This window comes from Rissa tridactyla, chromosome 11 (assembly GCF_028500815.1).
Source record: "Rissa tridactyla isolate bRisTri1 chromosome 11, bRisTri1.patW.cur.20221130, whole genome shotgun sequence".
NCBI classification, from domain to species: Eukaryota; Metazoa; Chordata; class Aves; order Charadriiformes; family Laridae; genus Rissa; species Rissa tridactyla.
Window position 1 is genome coordinate 989,933 of NC_071476.1, and position 19,287 is coordinate 1,009,219.

The window sequence follows — 19,287 nt, forward strand, 5'->3', positions numbered from 1 at the left end:
GAGCCATGAGGCGGGGCTGAGGCCGGGCCGAGGCCGGAGCGGGAGCGGCACCGGGACGGACACCGAGCCCGGCGGGCCCGGCCGCCGCGCCATGCGAGCGGGCTGAGCGGCGGGCAGGGCCGGGGCAGGCACCGAGAGGCTCGCTGAGCGCCGGGGGCGCGCCTCCGGTAGGTGCGGGGCGCAGCGGCGGCGGGCCCGGGCTGCGCTGGGCAGGGCCGGTGCACCGGGAGAGGGCGGCGGGCAGGGCCCGGGGCTTGGGGAGGGCAGGCCCCGGTGCAGCGGGGAAAGGAGGTAGGTAGGGCCGGTGCAGGGGGGCGGGGAGGCCGGCCTCGGTGCAGCGGGGAGGGCGGCAGGCAGGGCCCGGTGCGAGGGGAGAGGATGCACGGGCCGGCGAATCCCGGTGCGACGGGAGAAGGAGCGAGCGGGGCCCGGTGCGCGGCGGGGGGCGGCCGGGCCCAGCCCGGTGCGCGGTGGCTTGGAGGGGGCGGGGGCCTGGCGCACCGGGGCCGAGCGCAGGGCCCGGTGCGCGGGGGTGGTGGCCGCAAAGGGCGGCAGGGCCCGGCGCACCGGCAGCCGCACGGCGGCGGGAGGAGCCCCCGGTTTTCAGGGAGGGGGGAGCCGCGGGCACCGGGGAGGGCGGCGGAGCCGGAGCCCTGCCGCCCCTCAGGGCCTGACCGGTGGAGCGGGGGCTGCCCCGGCCGTAGCCCCTTCTCGGGGGCGGGGGGCTCCCGCGTCCCCGGCCGGTGGCTGCTGCCGAGGTCGGTTCTGTGTCGCTGGACACCCCGGGGATGTTCCACCGCTGCTGCCGGAGCCCCGGGGCCCCGCTGCCCGACCCGGGGTCGGTAAGGTGGGCCCGGCTCGGGGCGTGTGAGAGGGGATGGGAGGGGAAATGGCGAAACTCTTGAGAAAGTTGTAAATGGGGAAGAGGTGGGAAACAAACAAGCCCCGAGTGACCGGGTGGTGGTGGCAGTGGCCGTGGCCGTGGGACAGGCCGTGCCACCGACCCTGCGGGGTGTGTGCCGACAGCGTGGGCTGCGAGCGGGGCCGGTGGCAGCCCCGTCCCGCAGAGGATGCGTGGGACTGGGGTGCAGGCAGCCGGGGTGTGTGCCGGGGCTTGCTTCCCCGGGTAGGGGTTGAGCCCCGCGGGCAGCTTGTGGCCAGGTGGGGGCTGTCCCTCCCTGTGGGCACAGTCCCTCTTCCCACCAGCATGGCTCGATTTTGTGCTGGCATCTTGGCCACAAGCTCTGCACCGGCCCCGTGCTCCGGCACAGCCTTGCAGCTCTGGAGCTTGTCCCCGTGCTCCCCTCCTCGCCATCCCGTGTCACCACCTCGCTCAGTCCCTCTGCCACCTGCACCCATTTTGGCTCCGCTGCCGGCTCTGACTCACTGGGACCCCACGTCCCCCTGTGCCCTGGGGAGATGCGCCGGGCGGAGCCCAGGGGGACAGGTTAGTCCCCGAGGCTGGGAGACCCAGGAGGAAGAGCAGGCGCCGGCCTCTCCGGCTGTCAGAGGGGAGCAGGCTGCGTCTGATGTCACTGCGGTGCATGGTGGGTAATTATGCACGTTGCAATGAAAATAATAAGGCCGGCTCCATAGCAGTGTCTAAAAATACTGCTAATGCGGAGTGCCTGCCGGGTGCCTTTGTTTGTCACCTTTGGGTGTTTGCTTTGAGGCTGGACGGGTGGCGGGAGCCACGCTCTGCGGTGTCACGCCCCTCGGGTGGTGGGTTTGGTTTTGCAGGTGACTTGTGACCCCTGCGCACCCCTGCGCTTGGGCAGTGGTACCAGCAGAGCAGGTGTCGGCATGGGAGGTGAGACGGGAGCCACCTCGGTGCGTTTGGGAGGCTCCGGTGTCACCCCCTTGCAGGCAGCCATGCAGGGAGTTGTGGGGGGGTGGCGGGGCTTTGTCCCCCCCAGCCTTGCTTGGAACCAGGCGCTCTGATATGTGGCTGTTCCCGTGTCCCAGCGACCTGCCCTGATGTCCCCTGGCAGGTCCCAGCATGCTGGCCTGCCTGCAGGCGGGTTGGTGGAGATTGGGGTTCAGGCCCAGGCGGTGCGGTCTGTCGGTCGTTGGCACTGTGCGGCCAGGGCTGCTGGGATTTCCCTCCGGGGTTGCCTCTGCGGCATGTCCTGGCACAGGCAGGACGGGGACCGTGGCATCTCGCTGCTTTCTGTCTGAGCAAAGGCGGGTGGGAGGAGTGCGTGTTTGGAGCGGAGGGAAATGGTGTGATGGGCGCTGGGTGGCACCTGGGCGCTGACCTGGGGCAAGGGCTGCACGGGGTGCGGATCTCTGCTCCATGGGCAGGCAGGCGCCCTGTCCATCCGCTGTCTGTGCAGCTCTCACTGCTGCTGTGGTCCCTCCATCTGGTAGCTCCCCACTGCAGCAGAGGGAGAGGCTTGCAGGGGTGGTGAGAGCCATCTGGAGCCCCGGCAGCTCCAGCCACCGGCCTGGCACGCTGGCGGGGGGAAGGTGGTGTGTGGCAGGGCAGCGGCAGAAGGGCAGGAGTCTGCGCTCGAGTCTCCGCGATGAGTCTCTTCTGCTTTGTGTGTGGGGAGGTCAGAGTGATGTCGGCGGCTCTTGGTTCCCATTTGATGCTTGTGGAAGGCTCTGACTGTGGCCGTGAGAGCTGAGCGTTGTCCCTCTTCACTTTGGAGTGAGCGGAGAGGCGTCACCCCACCTGCGTGCTGGGCTGCCTTGCCTTTAGCATTGAGGTTGCATTTTTGGGGCCCTGTGCTGGGCTCTCTCCTCGCTGGAGGGGGAGCATTGCCGCTGCCTCCGCTCTTGCCAGGCGCTAAATCTGACCTCTGAAGCCATGTGTGGCAGTGACATTCCCTTGAGCAGTGAAACACGCCACCCCTACCTGCACCGTGTGGCTCCCTGTTGGTGAGCGAGGAACAAAGAACGGGGAGAGGAGACTTTGTGAATCCCCATTGATTTGCACCGTGGGAGCTGCCTGCTGTGTGTTTGTGTCTGCCTGCCTGGGACCAGGGCTCTGCGAGGGGAATTGATCAAGCTGTAAAACCCAGAGCCAGCTAATGAAATAGGGACTATAGATTTTTATTTTAAATGGAAGAGAGTTTAGGGGAGATTTAATTATCCCTGTTTTATGGACCTGTTAGAGGAATGAAATAACAGCCAGCAGGTAGGGCCCAGGCTTTGGCTCGCAGCACTTATTCCAGGTGTGTGCAGAGATGGCGAAGTCTTGCCAGCCTGGGGCAGCAGTGGGGAACGAAGCAAAGTCACTGGGAGCAGAGCAGGACGGGACGAAGTGCTGGTTGTCCTGCCCAGGTGTTCCTGCTTCCCTGGTGGGAGTATCTGCGCTGAAATAGCAGAGGGGCTGGCCTTGGGGATGCGAGCTCCAAGAGGAGGTCTTCTTGTCCCTGAGGCTTGGTGTGGGCCTGTCCTCACACTGGTGGACCTCGGAGAGTTTGGAAGCCCCCTGCTCACTGGGCTGTCACCCCCAGGTGTCGTTTCCCCGGGGCCATGGGCACCGAGCTCTCACTGAAGCCTGTGTACCTGCGCAGAGCGTGTGGGGTTTGTAAATGAGAGCTGCAGAGCGCTGGGATTTGCTGGGCTTAGCTGTGTGTCGGACACAAGCTGTAACGCTGTCACTACAGCCACTCCTACTGTGTGCATCCACTTCACCGTCACGTGAGGCTGGCCGCGGGGCACGGCTGGGGAGGTGGTGGCTGGGCAGCCAGCGGCGAGCTGCATGCCGCTGGTTTTCGGCAGAAAAACATGGAGCTTTTGGATGCTTTTGTTTTTCATCTCTGAATCGATGAGCTGATGCATGGCATTTTTCTGCTATCCCTTAGCTCCCTGCTCAGGGTGAGCTGGAGAAACGTGGTTTGTTGCCTGCCCTGTGTAGGTGAATGGTTGGCCAAGGGATTTGCATACCCACCAGGCAGGCACAGAACATAGGGTGCCAGTTTGGTGTGTTAGAAGCTGCTAAAATGTCCGAGGAAGCTGCTGGTGCTGGGGACCCGTTCCAGAGGCCCTGTGACACTGGCCTGGCAGCAACTCGGGAGAGCCAGGCCCTGAGCCCTGCGGTCACCGAGCTGCAAGAAGATGTTGCGTGGCTGCCCGGGACAGGTCAGTTCTGGTGAGGAGCAGTGTGGATCCGTGCTGTTGGTTCACGAGGGTGCTGGGAGAAGCCAGCCTGCCAGCTCTGGGCAGCAGAGCCACACCAGGGTGCTTATCTTTGCCCTTGCACCTGCAAGTCCTCAGCCTTTCAGAGCAGGAGCTGTGTTCTGGAGGGCACAAGCAGCCCATGGGGGCCTGTGTCAAATGCCGGGTATCTGAGTTTTCTGGAGCGGGGTGGTTTGGGAGGGCTCCCCACTTCACTGCCTGCATGGCAGAGGGCGAGGCAAGCAGTGTCCCCAGCAAGCAGCACTTGTGACAGGCCTTGGGAATATTATTTTCCAGCTGCAGCCCGGTCCCTGGAGACCTGGCCTCGCTGGCTGCAGAGCTGTAGCTGTGGGCTTTCCTTGGCTACCCTAGAAAGCAGGACAAGGGATTTCAGCTTGACCCTGCAGAGCGGAGGACTGGCCTGCGATGTCGTGTGCTAGGAGCTGCTTCCTCTTGGGTGAACCTCTGTGGTGGTGACCGAGGGCTCCAGCACCTCTCACTGTCACCCCTGGGAAGGGAGGGCCCGTGCTCTGGTCCTTCCTCCCCCCAGCCTGGCAGCGCCGAGCGTCGGTCCCCTCCAGCAGGTTGTCTTTTCCCCGCTGTGCTGGTGGGGCTCCCTGGCTGCATTTGCATTTTGAGCCGAGTGTCTGAGTTGCTTTTCTCTCTGCGCCTGTGTTTGGGGAAAGCGGTGAACAATAAAAATCTGCCGGCGAGAGCTGTAGCAGAGGTCAGCCAGCTCCTGTGCCCCAGGCTGCTCTGTTGTCACCGCACAGTTGCGCTTTGTGCACAGGGGCTGTCAGCTTGGAAGTCATGTTTTTGCGTTTAAAACCATCCCCAGGCACTGGTGTGGGGTTCTCTGTGAGTGATGTACTGGGGAGGTATTGCAGCAAACCTCCTTCACGCTTAAGGCAGTGGTCCGTGCCTGTTTAGGTGCATCTTGCAAGCAGCCTCTTGGCAAATTTTAAATCAAGGACAAAAGAGGGTAAATGATTGTTGAAAACCATGAATTTCTCTGGGCTCCTTTCTGAAAATGATCGTTGCAGGTTGTCAGTGTCCCTGCAGGCTTCTTAAAATGCAAAACAAAACACCCAACCCAACTTCCTGACTGTCACTAGCGCTTTCAAGAGACGCTTCGTTTTGCTGAGCGGTAACGAAATTGCTTTTCGCCGTCCACCAGCTTCTGGCTCTGCCCGTATCCTTTCGCTGGAGCCACGACACCAGACGCTGCCGCTCTGCCTCCTGCGCACCGGCAGCAGAAGGGCAGCGGGGAGGGGAGGCGGAGGGGTCCAGCCTAAGCCAAGCCGGCCGAGCAGTGGGGAAGGTGTCTGGAACCCAGCCCCTTCTGCCCTCGACCGCTCGTTTGGCAGACGCTATTAACACTGTGCACAGCATGTAGAGAGCGGGCTGGACTCGGAAGGATGCTTGTGGAGTGGTGGCAGGTGAGCTGGGGACTCCCAGGGATGCTGTGTGGGGATGGGGAGGAGGGCTGGAATCCCTGCTCTCTGGGCTGGTGCTGCCCAAGGAGAGATTGGGTCTGTTTTAGGAAAGAGCTGTCTGAAAAGAGAACTAAAATGTGAAGGGCGGAGGAGTATGGAGTCCTGAGCCACGGTGTCTTGTGGTAGGAAGGAAGGGGAGGGCTGGGGAGGCTGCCCAGGCAGCAGGTTGGGGACGGACGTGGTGGCGTTTGCTCTTCTCTCTCCACCCATGTGCAACTGAGCTGTGGAACTGGCTGCTGCAGGACACCAGGAGAGACAGAGGTGAGCGCGGTTCAAAGTGCTTCTGTCCAGGGGAGAAGAGTCCACCCAGAAGAGCGGAGGGCACGACCCATTGATTGCTTGATGCTGCTGAGCTACTGAGGTACCTGAGCTGGACCTGGCTGCTGCACCAGCAGCCTTCTGGTCGTGTTATTCAGGTCGTGCCGGTGTTTCTAGGGCAAATGAAGGAAGGTGGAGATATCTCTGCAGATTTTTTCCCCTGTCCTGAGGAAGTGAAGGCTTGTGCAAGCTTACTGTTTATTTGCGAGTCTTCTCCTCTCCACTTTGAACTTGCTGGTTGGTGTCAGTTGTGGTAGGTGTCAGGTGTGGTAGCTGTCTCAAAGGTCTCAGCTTGCTACAGGCTCTGGCTTGTGGGGAGGAAGATGCTGCTAGTTCTCCCTCTGCAGTGCAGCTCTGCCTTGCTATTAGACATCAGAGAATCCACGTGGGAGAGATCGACAGGAAACCGGGCGTTATCAGTTCCGCTGCCTGTGCAGCTACTCGCTCCTCATGTCAGCATTCTCCACGTGTGTGTGGCTGGAGGCGTTTGATGGGAGTGCTGTCAGTCCGGGGGTGTGAGTGGGTGGCGTGTGATCGCAGCAGAGGCGTCCTGCCTCCACTGCCAGCGAACTCGGCTCCACTGGGATGTGCGGAGCAGGGAAGGAGCTCCTCACCCCCCCGTCTCCCCAGTGGAGATGCACTTCACCCTGCGGTAGCTGCTCCTGATGGGGTGTCCCATGTCCCCCGGTGCTTCTGTTGGGCCTTGGGTAGGGTGGGGACACTCCTGCTGCTCCCCCTGCAGCCTCAGAGCTTCTGGGTGCTTAGTGTTGGTTTCTTCCCACTTGTTTTGCAGGCACTGGGGAGGGGAGAGAAGGATCTGGGGCCTCTCCCTCTCCCTGGACTTGGGGGAGAGGCTGGGGAGAGTGTGGAGGCGAGCCGTTGGCATGCTGGGTGTTGGGTAGAGGATGGGTCAGAGCACACCTCCAGTGGGAGACGTGCTCACACCACTCGAATCACCCCGGCTAATCCTGTGACAGATCTGACCTATATATGGGGCAAGGGAGGCGGCACGTCTGTGGCAGCAGATGGTGTCTTAAAGAGCCTGGGCTCGCGGAGGCTTTGGTTCTGCTGGCCCCTGGCTCTCATGAGGGAGAGGATGGGCTGCCTGTTGGCTATGGAACAGCCAAGTTCAGCCCTCGCAGCCCTCGCAGCTTTCTAAGGCTGCTGCCTGGCACAGGGGGTCCCGCTCACCTGGGGTGTCGCAGGTGTTGGTGGCTGGACTGGGGACCCCTTGTCCTGGCCCAGGAGCACTGACCTGTGCTGCTGTCTGTGGCCAGCCTTGCTGTAGCATCAGAGCGCAGGGCTCTTTGAGGCAGAGCTCCTGGACCTGGGGCAGCGTGATGTTGGTGGCTGTGTGTGTGGCTGTGTTCCTGAGACGGTGTGGTGCAGGTGTGGGCTGAGCCGCTTCCGCATGCTCTAACCCTGTGACTGGACACACGATGCCTGTCCTCACGGGAGCTGGCTGGGCAGGCTCAGCACGGCCGCACACGGCGTGGCTGGACCTGGCTTTGCCACGGGAACCGTCCAGCCTGGCTGGGCAGGGAGCATGAGCAGTGCCTCACCAGCGAGCCATGCTCCATTGATGGCTGCTCCCGATGCTGTCCCCAGGACATCGATAGCTGCTGGCTGGGGGGGAGCTGGTGACGCTGGAGTGGGTCATCAGGGAATGTCTGCACAGATATCCACCATCTGTGGCCTCTGCCTGCTGCGGTGGTCTGTCCCCGATGAGAGCATGTCCTGCCAGCCTTGTAAAGGTGTAGTGCTGCCTCTGCCTGCAAATAGTGGCAAGGTCGAAGTGCAGAGTGCTGTTTTCCTCCTCTTCCCTCTGGTCCCCAGCTCTTGAAGCAAAGAGGCTGTAGTGGAGCAGACCTTGAGGGTGATTGTTCAGGCCTGCGCTGACGATTCAGTCGTTTGACACCCTCCTGGGGTGACAGGTCTGATCCCGTCACAGGTCTGCCCCCTGCCCTGCCGCTTTCCTGTCCCATGTGTCCCATACCATGGGGGCAGAAACAGCTGGCTGTGGAGCTTGCCCCAGGATGCTCCATGTGCTGGAGGATCCTCGAGGCTGGTGTGGTTCCTCCTGTATGCCTGGAGTAGGGGTGAGGAGATGAGACATGGCAAACTGGCCTTGAGAGGGGGCTTGAGGGAGCTGGGCACGGGGCTGGGATGAGGCAAAACTGAATCCGACTGCTCGTCGCAATGATGAACCTTAATCGTTAAATCGTTGCCACTGATCTGAGGTCTTCTTTAAAAGGGGTGATGTTGCAAATTAATTAGCTCCCTTTTGGTTGTTAGCACTTTAAAGCCTGTCAGGGGAGGGCTGGTTTATAGGCATTACATCAGGGCTGCCGGCTGGCTCGCTCGCCTACCTGGGAATTTCTAAGCGTGTGTTGTAACCCGGGGAAGTTGGGCTTGGATGCAGCATCTGGCTTTCAGCAAGGCTGCTCCGATGCACTCTCCTGCGCCCAGGGCTTTGACCGGCAATGGATGGTGCTGCCGGGGGCACGTGGGGAGCCGGTGGCACGGCCTCTCGCTGTGGCATTAGCCACCAGCCGGGCTGCTTGCTGGGCTGACCTGCGGGAGATGTTCTGAGGAGTTCCTGCTCCGTGTTTAATCGAGGGGAGAGAGCAGGAGGCTTTTCTGAAGCAAAAGGAGCTTTTCTGGTGCCTGGAGATTAGGACTGGGTAGCGATGCCCTGGGAGAGCTGTCCGTGCCGGGCAGGCCGTCGGTGCGGGAGGGGCGCAGCCTCTCGCCCGTCCCGTCGCGGGAGGGTGGCGGGGAGCCCGGCTCTTGTCTTCACCTTCCCCCTTGCCCGGAGCTTTTCGGCCGCCCGGGCAGCGGGAGCGCGGCGGCACGGCCGGCAATGCCGGGACACGCGGTGCCGCCGTCCCCCACGGTCCACCGCCCTCACGGAGCTGCCGGCCCGGCCGGCTTGGGCCTGTCGGGCCGGGACCGGCGGGCAGAGCCGCAGGTAAAGTGCCAGCTCGGCCCGTCCGGTACCGGGCCCCTTGAGGGCGGCGGGGCGTCCGGTGCCCGCGGGCCCCGTTGCTAGGGCCCCCCCTCCATGGAGACCGTTGCTAGGACACCGCCCCCCGGGGCGGGGGGGGGGGGGTGGCGAGGGCGAGGGGGGCCGGCGCTGCCCCGCGTGGCGGCCCGGCCCCGCGCCTCCAAGATGGCTGCGGAGCGTGACACGCCTGGTCACGTGGGGCGCGCGCGCGCCGCGCCGTCCCCCCCTCACTCCCCTCCCCCCCCGTACACACTCCCGCCCCCCCCCCCCCCCCCCGGCCGCGCGCGCCCTCGGGGCCTCCCGAGTGTTGTGACTCGGTCCGGCGCGTCCCGCTGCCGCCGCCGGTTCTTAAAGGGGCAGGCACCCCCCCCGCGCGACCCCCCCCTTCCCCCCGGCCCGCCGCGGCGGAAAACAAAGAGGCACCGGAAACAGCGGCGGCGGGGAGGGGGCCGTCCCGGCGGGGGGCGGGAGGCGGGCGGGAGGGAGGGCCGGCGGCGGGCGGGCGGGGGGGCAGGCCCGGGCCCGGCGTCGGCGAACAAAGAGCGGCGGGAGGGGGCGGGGGCGCCGCAGCGGCACCGGAGCGGCGGCCTAGGCCATCGGTGCAGGTAAGTGCGGGGGGGTGGGGGTGGGGGCGGGAGCGGGGTGGGGGCCGCCCCCCGGAGCCCCGCCGGCACCTGCCCCGGGCGGCGGCGGCGGGGCCCGGCGGCCGCCTTTGTTATTGCTTTTGTTTGGCGCCGAGCACATGGCCCCGGAGCGGCCGCTCTTAAAGCCACAGCTCCGCGCCCGGCACCGGCACCGGCGGGGGGCGCGGGCTGCCGGGCGGGCGGTGCACCCGCGGGGGATGGGGGGCTGCGGGGTTGGGGGTGCCCCGGCGGGGTGCTGCACCCGGCGGGGTGCTCCGCCGTCCCGGAGAGCCCCGGGGCTGGGCTCGGGTTTGGGGTCAGGGTCGGCCCTCCGACGGGGCCGCGGGGCCAGCGGTGACCCCGCTCCCGGGGGAGTTGGCGGCGCTCCCGTGGGGGCGGCGGGGGAGCCCGGGGTGCCGGAGCGGAGCCGGCGAGGGGTGGCAGCGGGGTGGCAGGACCCCCGCGGAGGCGGCGGCGGGGCGGGCGGCTCCCCCGGCGGCCCCGGAGCCCGGCTCTGCCCGAGCAGATGGCACCGGGCGTGAGCGCTGGCGCGCTGCTAACTTTGTTCTCGGCGGGGCCCGGCAGCTGCCTCGCCCCACCGAGGGGCGCGGGGTCCCCTGCGCTCCGGTGGCCCCCGCGGGGTCACGGTGACCCTGCCCGGGGTGGGACAGGAGGATGAGTGCCTCGGGGGGGTGCTGGTTGTGGCAGGACGGGGGGACCATGCCAGCCCCGTGCCCCTCGGTCACCACCATCCCGCGCTGGGAGACGTGTCCTCGGGGTGTCGGGAGCCCGGGCAGCCCCCCCCGCCCCGGCTCCGGGGGTCCCGCCAACAGGAGAGCCCCTGCGTGGCTTTAGTGTCCCCGTCCCCGAGCCCATTGCTGGGGTGTCTGGTCTGGAAGGTGCCCGCCGGGTCACGCAGGGCCCTTGCAGCACGTGTGCACCGAGAGTGAGTGGGAGGCAGTGACACCCCCGGGCCACCACTGCGCCCCAGCCCCCAGCCCGCTGGCGGGGACACCCGGGCAGAGGCTCGGGAGCAGGATAGAACACCCCGGGGACAAACCCCTGTCCTTGGGCACGGCCCCTTCCCCGGCGGCAGCCACAGACGGGCTCCTGGTAGGCTCAGCCTGTGGCTTTGGGGTTTTTCTTCTTTCCTTTTGCCCCCAAAACAGAGAGAAATTTGCTTTCAGCTTCCGAAATGGTATGGTAGATGGGGGTGAGGTTAAGAGGAGACCTGTGTGTGGCACAGGGCTCGCCCCGGTGACTTCCCGCCACGGTTGGTGATGTCTGTCACCCAGGCGTGACATTGCACCTTCTCCCTGCTGGGGTGAGACCCTGGGGGGCTCCTCCTGGGGCTGGGCAGTGCTCCCTGGCTCGGGGTGCCCTTCCTGGCCCCGGCGTGCCTCTGCCACGGGCATCGAGGAGCAGGAGGAGGAGGTAGGGCTGAAGGAGCTGCTTTGAGGGGGACACACACACCATCAGCCTGCAAGTGAGATGGATTTAGGGGCACGTGGGGTGCAGTGCCGAGGCCGTGGCTGCTCCCGCTTGCTGGCCGTGGCTATGGAGGGTGAGGGAGGCTGGCAGAGGGGCTGGAGGGTGCCCGGGGGAGGCCTCTTAGGGGGAGGTGGGGGGGGGTTGAACACACATGGAGGCAGGGGAAAGCCCTTTTGGGGCCAGGGGAGCCAGAGCCTGCGAAAGCGCAGCCCCACGTGCAGATGTCTCCTCTGTGCAGTGCCCAAGCTTCACTGGGGCTGGGGGGGCGAAATGTGGGGCTCTGACATGGGGACACCTGCCAGGCTGGGCGCGGGAGGAGAGGTGGGGCAGGCCTGGGGATGTGTTCCCACTGACCCCCTGCCTGTGGGGCGGAGCGGGGAGCAGAGCTGCCCATGCCTGTCCGCCCCTTCATGGGGACGTGCGGTCGTGCCCCGTATGCTGCGGAGAGTTGACTGCACAGGCTGAGCCGGAGCGGGGCCGTGAGCCCTGCTGTCCCCTGCCAGCCACCCGCGCCTGTCACTGGGGCGGCAGCGTCAGTCCAGAGTAGGACGTGCAGGAGCCCAGCGAGAGAGAGCCGCCCCTAGAGCAGCACCGGAGCCTGTCTTGGCCACGGACACGCTGGAACCCCCCCCACGCCAGGGCTCAGGCTCCCCGGCCAGCAGCCTGGGACACTGCCGCAGCCACAGGGCCCTTCGCCGCTTGCTTTTCTCTGTGCCAAAAACAAGTGCTTCTCTCTCATTCGGTGTCCGTGTCTTGCATGGGGGGGTGGCTCTGGCCATGCAATGGAGGGACAGTAACAGGGTAACTGGGAGGGGGACGGGCTCTTCCTGCCCCACCGCCCCCCCCACCCAGGGCTGCATCCAGCCCCAGGAGGTGGGGTGGGCATAGGTCTAGGTCCTGGAGAAGCAAGGGGTCATTGCCGTTACCATCGCTGTGGGGAGGGAGCAGCAGGCTGAGCCGTGCGGGGACAGTGGTGCTGGAGTGGCCCAGAGTCACTTGTGCGGGTGACAGGGCTGGGCATGGGAAAGGTGACCTGGCTCCCAATGCAGAGGGGGCCCGGGCAGGAGTCAGGTGGGCTGCAACCCCCCCCAGCATGTTTGCAGGTGCAGCGGCTGCCCTGGCCTCGCTCCATGCCTCTCCCCCCATCCCTCTCCCAAAGCAGGCGGCGGGGGCAGGGGCTGGGGCGGTGCTGCCCAGGCCTGGGGCGCGGGGAGGGTTCGGGGCTCACCCAGCCCCCAGGGTTGGGGTGCCGTGACCCGCTGTCCTTCTCGCAGGATCCAAGGTGCTGGTGTCTCGCCCTGCCTGGAGCCTGAGGTCCCGTGTGCCCATCCGCCTCCCGACGTCACCAATGCGACCATGGGAACTGGCAGTGAATAGGCGGCCACCCTCTGCCCCTTTTAACCAGCGCCGTTTCTCGGGGGGACCCTGCAGCAGCCCCGACCACCTCCGGCGAAGGTACGGGGCGCAGGGCAGTGCGGGGCCCTGTCACCCATGGTGTGTGGGGACACGGGGCTGATTCCATGGTCCTGCTGGGGCAAGCCACTCTCTCCTGGGGGCCTTGCGGGCAGATCGCAGCAGGGAACCGTGTCTACCTGGCCCAGCCGACGGGTGCCCCAGGAGCAGGGCTGGGGACATGGCGGGGGGACACATGCAGGGTGAGAGGAGGAACCAGTTCTGGAGCTCCCCAGCCAGAGGAGGAGCCTGGCCTGGCACGATGCCCTGAGCATCTCGTCCTGGGAGCCGGGCTGGCACTGACCTGCCTGCAGCCACCTTGCCCGGGGCTGTGGTGCCCCTGGCCCAGGGGTCACTCCTGCTCTGTTTCTCTCCTGCGGTGGCCCCGCAGCCCCCCTGCCAGGCGTCAGTGGGGACGACGCGACCGACCTCTGGCAACCCTGCTGGGCCAGGATGAGCCCCAGCTGCACCCTGCCTTCCCCCAGCAGCCGCACATCCCTGTAGATGAGCCCCGCGCCTACGCTCTCCCCAGCACGCCGCCACGAATGCTTCACCCGGCCGCTCACCCGCCCCACCAGAACCCATTCATGGTGGATCTGCATGACCAGGTAGGTGCTGCAGCCCCCAGCCTCAGTTCTAAGGGTGGGCCCGGGCTGGTGTCTTGGGCAGCGGTCCCGAGACATGCCCCTGCGTCCCCTCTGGCCAGTCTCTTGCTGCTGGAAGCACCCAGCCCTGAGGCTGCCAGGGCTCTTGTCCTCCAAGCACGTAAACCCTGGGGTCCCCCTGCCAGCTTGGGTGTGCCCAGGGTGGTCCCTGCTCCCAGGGGCTGGGGACAGTCCCCTCATAGGGTTGTTCATGTCACAACTGTCACCATTGTCCGTGGTGGCGGTGCTGGGTTGGAGGCCATGCCAGCTGACTGAGGGGAGCAAAGAGGGGTCCAAACCCTCCCCCGAACCCATCCTGCACTCAGTCCCCCTCCTCTGGCCACACCAGTGGGATGGAGGTGCCAGGCGGCTGCGTCTCAGTGCTGGATGCTCAGCGCCCTGCTGCCACCCTGCCGGGACGGGGACAGCTCGGCCGGGGCTGTACCCTGACTGTGCCCTCGGCGCCTCGTCCTCAGGTGCACCAGGGACCCGTCCCTCTCTCTTACACGGTTACCACCGTCACGACGCAAGGCTTCCCCATCCACGCCGGCCAGCACATCCCTGGGTGCAGCACCCAGCAGCTCCCAGCATGCTCAGTGATGTTCAGTGGACAGCACTACCCGCTCTGCTGCCTCCCGCCCCCGGTGAGTCACGGCGGGGGACACCCACAGGGGACGCCTGGGGACAGCCTGGGCCGTGGGTGCCTGGAGATCGCGTGGGTGCCCAGGCCCACTGGAGTGCAAGTTTCTGGGGGCACGGGGTCTGTTGGAGGCCCTGGGAGGGGGCAGGGCTGCACCCATGCCCACGCTGGGTGTCTGATCCCTGTTTTTCTCTCTCTCCCCCACAGCTGATCCAGGCATGCGCCATGCAACAGCTCCCCGTCTCCTACCAGACGTTCCCCCCCATCATCTCCAGCGACCATTACATCCTGCACCCCCCTCCGCCACCAGTGCCCCCCCACCAGCCGCCCCACATGGCCCCCCTGGGGCAGTTCGTACCTCTCCAAGCCCAGCACCCGCGCATGGTGAGTTGGGGTGGGGGTACGGGCTGGGGACACAACATGCCCCATGGCCCAACGAAGACCACCTTGGGGTCTTGTCCTTCTGCACCCTGTCCTGTGGGTCTGACCCGGGGGTGATGGGTGGGATGCCCAGGGTGCCTCTGTCCTGCCAGTGTCAGGGGGGTGTAATTTGGGACGCCCCTTCCAGCCTAACTGTTTCTCCCCACAGCCTCTGCAGAGGATAGACAATGACGTGGACCTGCGAGGGGAGCAGCACCCCATCGCGGGCTTCACGTACCCCCCATCCCACCACGCTCCCACCCTGTCCCCCTCCGTGCCGCTGCATTACCTCCCCCATGACCCGCTGCACCAAGAACTGCCATTCGGCGTGGTGAGTCCCCATCGTGGGGGGGGTGGGGGTGGGGGGGACGCCGTGGGGCTGGCACAGCTCTGAGCACCCCGTCTCTCTCCGCAGCCATACCCCCACATGATGCCCCGGCGGCTGAACACCCAGCGGTACCGGCTGCAGCAGGCGCTGCCCCCCCCACCGCCCCCTCCGCCGCCCCCCCCGTACTACCCGAGCTTCCTGCCCTATTTCCTGTGAGTACCGGGGTGGGGGGGGATACAGGGGGACGTGTGGGGCAGGGGTGGCACCACAGATGGGGGGCACAGCATCGTGGCGTTGGCACAGATGGCTCTGCCCCCCTGGGGATGCCAGGGTGGAGGTTGGGGTTTGTGGCCAACCCCCCTGTCCTTCCCCCCCAACCCAGCTCTATGCTTCCCGTGTCGCCGACGGCCGTGGGGCCCACGATCAGCCTAGACCTGGACGTGGACGATGTGGAGATGGAGAATTACGAGGTGCGTCAGCTCTGCTTTAGGGTGACGGAATGGGGGAGCTGGGGAGGGGCTTGGGGATCGCTCTGCCGGGGTGGGGAGAGCCTGGAGGGGTGCTGTGCCGGGGCGTGAGCCGACCTGAGCCGGCCTCTGCGTCTCCCTCCAGGCACTGCTGAACCTGGCCGAGCGGCTGGGGGAGGCCAAGCCGCGGGGACTCACCAAAGCAGACATCGAGCACCTCCCGTCCTACCGCTTCAACCCCGAGAGCCACCAGTCTGAGCAGACCCTGTGAGTGAGCCCGGGGCACCGTCGGGGGGGATGGGGGGGCCATGGCTGTGCAGCGGGGCCATACTGACAGCTGCTTCCCCCAGGTGCGTCGTGTGCTTCAGCGACTTCGAGGCCCGGCAGCTTCTCCGCGTCCTGCCCTGCAACCACGAGTTCCACGCCAAGTGTGTCGACAAATGGTTAAAGGTACTGCCCGTGCCTGTCGGGGAACGGGGGGTGGGGAGCGGGGCGGCTTCTTGGGGTGTCACTGCCTTTCGGGTGGCCTCGGTGCCATGCAACACGGGATGCGCTGGGAGCAGGGGCCAAGCACCGTGCTGGGACGGGTCAGGGAATCCCAGGATGTGGCACACTATGGGGTGCTTCCAACCCTTGGCGCTGGGCTCAGGGGGGGGGACCCTGGGTGCAGCTGATGCCATGGGGTGCCCACTCACCTGCCCCCGTCTCTCCTTGCCCGCAGGCGAACCGCACGTGCCCCATCTGCCGGGCGGACGCGTCGGAGGTGCAGCGGGAGGCGGACTGAGGCTGGCGGGCGCTGTGCCGCACAATTCGCTAGAGGACGAGGACGCCGGGCCAGGGGCGGGGGCCGCTGCCCGCTGCTAGGGCCTGACCCTGCGCTTACCCCCCCTCCCCAAAGCCTCTCCTCGGATGTGGTGAGCATTGAGCAGTCCGGGCTCCCGGCCAGCCCTCCTCCTCCCCGCTGGGGCACGGACTCGGCCGGACGCCTGCCCGCTGCGCTCCCCGGGCCCCGAATCGTGTTGTGCTGGAGGCGGGAGGCGTGTGGCCGTGCCCTCCACGCTCCAAAGACGCTGTTGTTGCTCCATCACTTTCCAGGTCTTTATACTCCACTAGGGAATTAGTGTTTTTTCCCTTTGTCACTTTTTTTTTTTTTTTTCATGGTAGAGTGGTTTGTTGTTTTTTCCCTCCCCTTGTTTCCTTTCCTTTTCCGTCGCGTTTTTGGTTCCGTGGCCGTTTGACCCACTGGTGCGCAGGCGGCACCTCCCCTCGGCGTTGCTCGCGGAGGACGCGGGGAGGAGAGAGGAGGGAGCGCCGTGGGTTTGATGCCGGCAGCACCCCGAGCCGGCCCGGGGGGCAGCCGGAGGAGGTGGCCGGTGGCGCGTGGCCAAGGTGGGACACCAGCAACCCCGCGGCGTGGCGGGGGCAGGAACGCTGCCGTCCCCGCTCCCGCACACAGCCCGGCGCGGCCCCTCTCCCGCCTTGGCTGCCCTGGGAAGCCCCAGAGGGTTATGGCTGCTTGGGGTCTTTCCCTGGTGGGAGGACGGTGCGGCCCCGGCCCCTCTCCCCGTTCGTTCCCCCGTGCCCGCCCGGCGCAGCTCCCGGGGCCGGGCCATGTGATGTCCCGCGGGGCAGCCAGGCCTGGGGTGGGGGCCCAGCCCTGTCCCGGCGGCCATGGGCATGCGGTGTGCCGCCCGGCTCCCGCTGTTTTTCTGGCCCGCCGCCATGAATCGACATAGCCCCGCGCCCCCGTCCTGCTGGCTGGACGGCACGGCGCGGTGCCCCCGGCTGATGGGCAGCAGGGGTGGCCAGCCGTGCTGCGGCGGGTGCCCCCCTGTCCCCCGGAGCAGGGGAGGGGGGGGTTTATCCATCACCTCATGGTGTATTTTCAGTGCTACCCTGGCCCTGGCACGGGGCGGGGGGAGCTGTGAGCAGCCCCTCGCCGCCATATCCCCCCCCCATGCCCGCGCCTGGACCAGGAGCGAAGCTGCCGCCACGCCGCCGCCCGGCTCCAGCAATCCCGCGTGGCCGTTGTTTTGCATGATTAATTAGCCAGGAGGGTGACGGGAGGCAGCGGCGGCGGTGGTGGTGGTGAGAGGGACCACCCTCCCCTCGCGGCACGTGTTGCTGACGCCTGGGAGCCTCCGAGCGGACGCCAGCCCTATGTAAATGTTCACAAAATATGCATGCATGTCTGACCAGCTTGGAACGTGGTCTTGGCTACGTCTAGCCGGCTGTGGGGTGAGGGGGGGTGGGGAGATGGGGGTTTTTGTGCTCAGCTGATACTGCCATGCACTGTACTGCACATGTCCGCAACGCCACAGCAGGACCGTGAGACTTTTCAGGGCCGTCCCCGCGGGCTCTGCGCCCCTCCGAGCGGGAGGCGGCGGCCGGGGTGAGGGGTGCCCGCGGCGGCGGCGTGTGCAAGGGGCCTGGGGGGTGGGGTGGGAGGGTGCGTGGAGGGGGAAGGCGGCTCCCCGCGGGGCGGGGGGCAGGCGGCGGGGCTGGCCCCCTGCAGTGGCCCTGGCCACCATGTTGGGGCCGGGCGTGAGGCAAGGGGCCGCGCCCGGCAGGTGGGTGGGCGGGGTGATGCTGCCCGCGCTGCCACGCCATAGGTCAGCGGGGGCCGGTGCCAATCACCGGGGTGCTGAGGTAACCCCGCTCCCGATTGGCCATGCACCGCCTCTCCCGGCCCCCCGCTCTCCGCCCAGCCAATCAGGCGCAGGGGAGCAGCGAGCGGCGCGGCGCTATTGGCCGGCTCACCCTTTGCCGCCTTTTCCCTGCCAAGCGTCGAGGCCGAGGGCTCCCGGCCCGGCACCACCAGCTCCGCCATGGCGCTGGCACCGCTGGGCTCGGTGCCCCTCGGGCAGGACCCCGGCCCCCTTCCCCGTCCCTCGCTCAGTGACAGATAACCAAAGGAGTCCCCGTGCCGCGCGGCGGCCTCGCGCCCCCGGAGACGCCCCCGCCACCCCACCCAACCCCCCCTCCTCCCCTCCCGCCCTCGCGGTGCCCAGGGAGCCAGGAAAGCCTTACGGTCCTTTGACGGCGACTCGAAAGCTCACAGCTCGTGTGCTGCAGAATTTATTCCAATGAGCAGCTAAAAAGTATCATTTAAAAAAAAAAAAATTAACAAAAAGAAAAAATTACAAAAAAAAAAAAAATTACTAAAAAACAATTATTTAGGGTGTTTGTGATTGCTGACTGCGCTGTAGATACCACTGTTTACCAATGATTTCCTGTGGTGGGATAGTGGACTGTTTACTGTTCTATTATACCAGTCCCCGGGCCCTCCGGTGGGACCCCCGCGGCCCCCGCGGCTCCCCGGAAGGTGCTAGGACGTGTGTTCTGTGTTAGAAAGTTTTTATATATATATATATATATATATAAATATATATATATAATTTTTTTTGCTCTGTTACTTGCACATTTTACAGTTACCTCATTTTTCCCATGTATGTATTTGAAAAAAGGCTAATATATAGAAAAAAAAAGGTTCTTAAAGCTCTAAAAGTGTTTGTTTTTTTTCCATTCCATTGGAATCATATTGGTTTTGTAGCATTTAACATAACTAGTATGTTGTATTATATATATGTGTATTATACTGATTGAAATTTTTAACAGATTTGTACTTTTTTTAAAATGAAAGTTGCTAGTTCTGCTTGACCAAGTAGTGCAATCATTATTTTTTTTAATGTTGTGGCTGATTTTGAGAGGGATATTCACTAATAAATGTATGATGTATACCAACGCGCTGTGCCCCGGCTCTTGTCTCGAGGGGGGCCGGGGTGGCCCCGCCGGGTCCCCAGGGTGGCCCTGAGGCCGGGCCAGCACTCTGGGCAGGGATGGTGTCCCCAGGTCGCCACCCAGCAGGTGGAGGGAGGGTGCGGAGGCTGGAAGAACCCCAGATATGGACTTGGAGGAGACTAGGAGACCCTGCGGGGGGAAGCAAGAGCTGTAGGGAGGTCTTCTACCCCAGCAGGGTCTGTGACCCAGCAGCACCACGGACCCCCCTCACTCCCACCTGGAGATCCTTCACAGCTTGCACTGAGATGGGAAGTCCTCCTGGATGCCACCCTGGGACAGCACATCCTTCCAGGTGGCTCCAGCAGCACCAGGGGGACAGCTTCAACCTCTCCTACAGCCCAACCCTCCAGCATGGCCATGCCCAGCCAGGGAAGAGGCAATCCCTGTGCTCCCCTGGCTGGCAGGAGACCAGCCCAGCCCCAGGCGACCTCAGCAGCCCCAGGCTGGGCACTTCAAGCTGAGCAGAACAGAC

General features: G+C 65.3%; 1 protein-coding gene across 4 annotated transcripts; it reads left to right on the top strand.

The window, feature by feature from the left end:
- The first annotated feature begins 12 nt into the window (after positions 1-12).
- Positions 13-17,443, top strand: RNF44 (ring finger protein 44). 4 transcript variants are annotated; one of them, XM_054217469.1, is made up of 11 exons: positions 13-167; positions 12,338-12,518; positions 12,907-13,123; positions 13,636-13,803; positions 14,007-14,183; positions 14,389-14,550; positions 14,635-14,759; positions 14,930-15,017; positions 15,160-15,281; positions 15,365-15,464; positions 15,736-17,443. In XM_054217469.1, the coding sequence occupies exons 2-11, from the start codon at positions 12,412-12,414 to the stop codon at positions 15,796-15,798; spliced, it is 1,329 nt and encodes a 442-aa protein (XP_054073444.1). In that variant the 5' UTR covers positions 13-167; positions 12,338-12,411; the 3' UTR covers positions 15,799-17,443. The 4 variants fall into 4 exon arrangements, with proteins under 4 accessions (XP_054073444.1, XP_054073445.1, XP_054073446.1 ...); XM_054217470.1 differs by lacking the exon at positions 13-167 and adding an exon at positions 9,466-9,554; XM_054217471.1 differs by lacking the exon at positions 13-167 and having other exon boundaries at positions 12,393-12,518; positions 13,004-13,123.
- Positions 17,444-19,287: the final 1,844 nt, after the last annotated feature.

Coding starts and splice junctions, on each gene's coding strand:
- RNF44 (XM_054217469.1), top strand. CDS start 12,412: ATGCGACCATGGGAACTGGCAGTGAATAGGCGGCCACCCTCTGCCCCT. Junction 12,519..12,906: donor CCCGACCACCTCCGGCGAAG/GTACGGGGCGCA, acceptor GTGGCCCCGCAG/CCCCCCTGCCAGGCGTCAGT. Junction 13,804..14,006: donor TCTGCTGCCTCCCGCCCCCG/GTGAGTCACGGC, acceptor TCTCCCCCACAG/CTGATCCAGGCATGCGCCAT.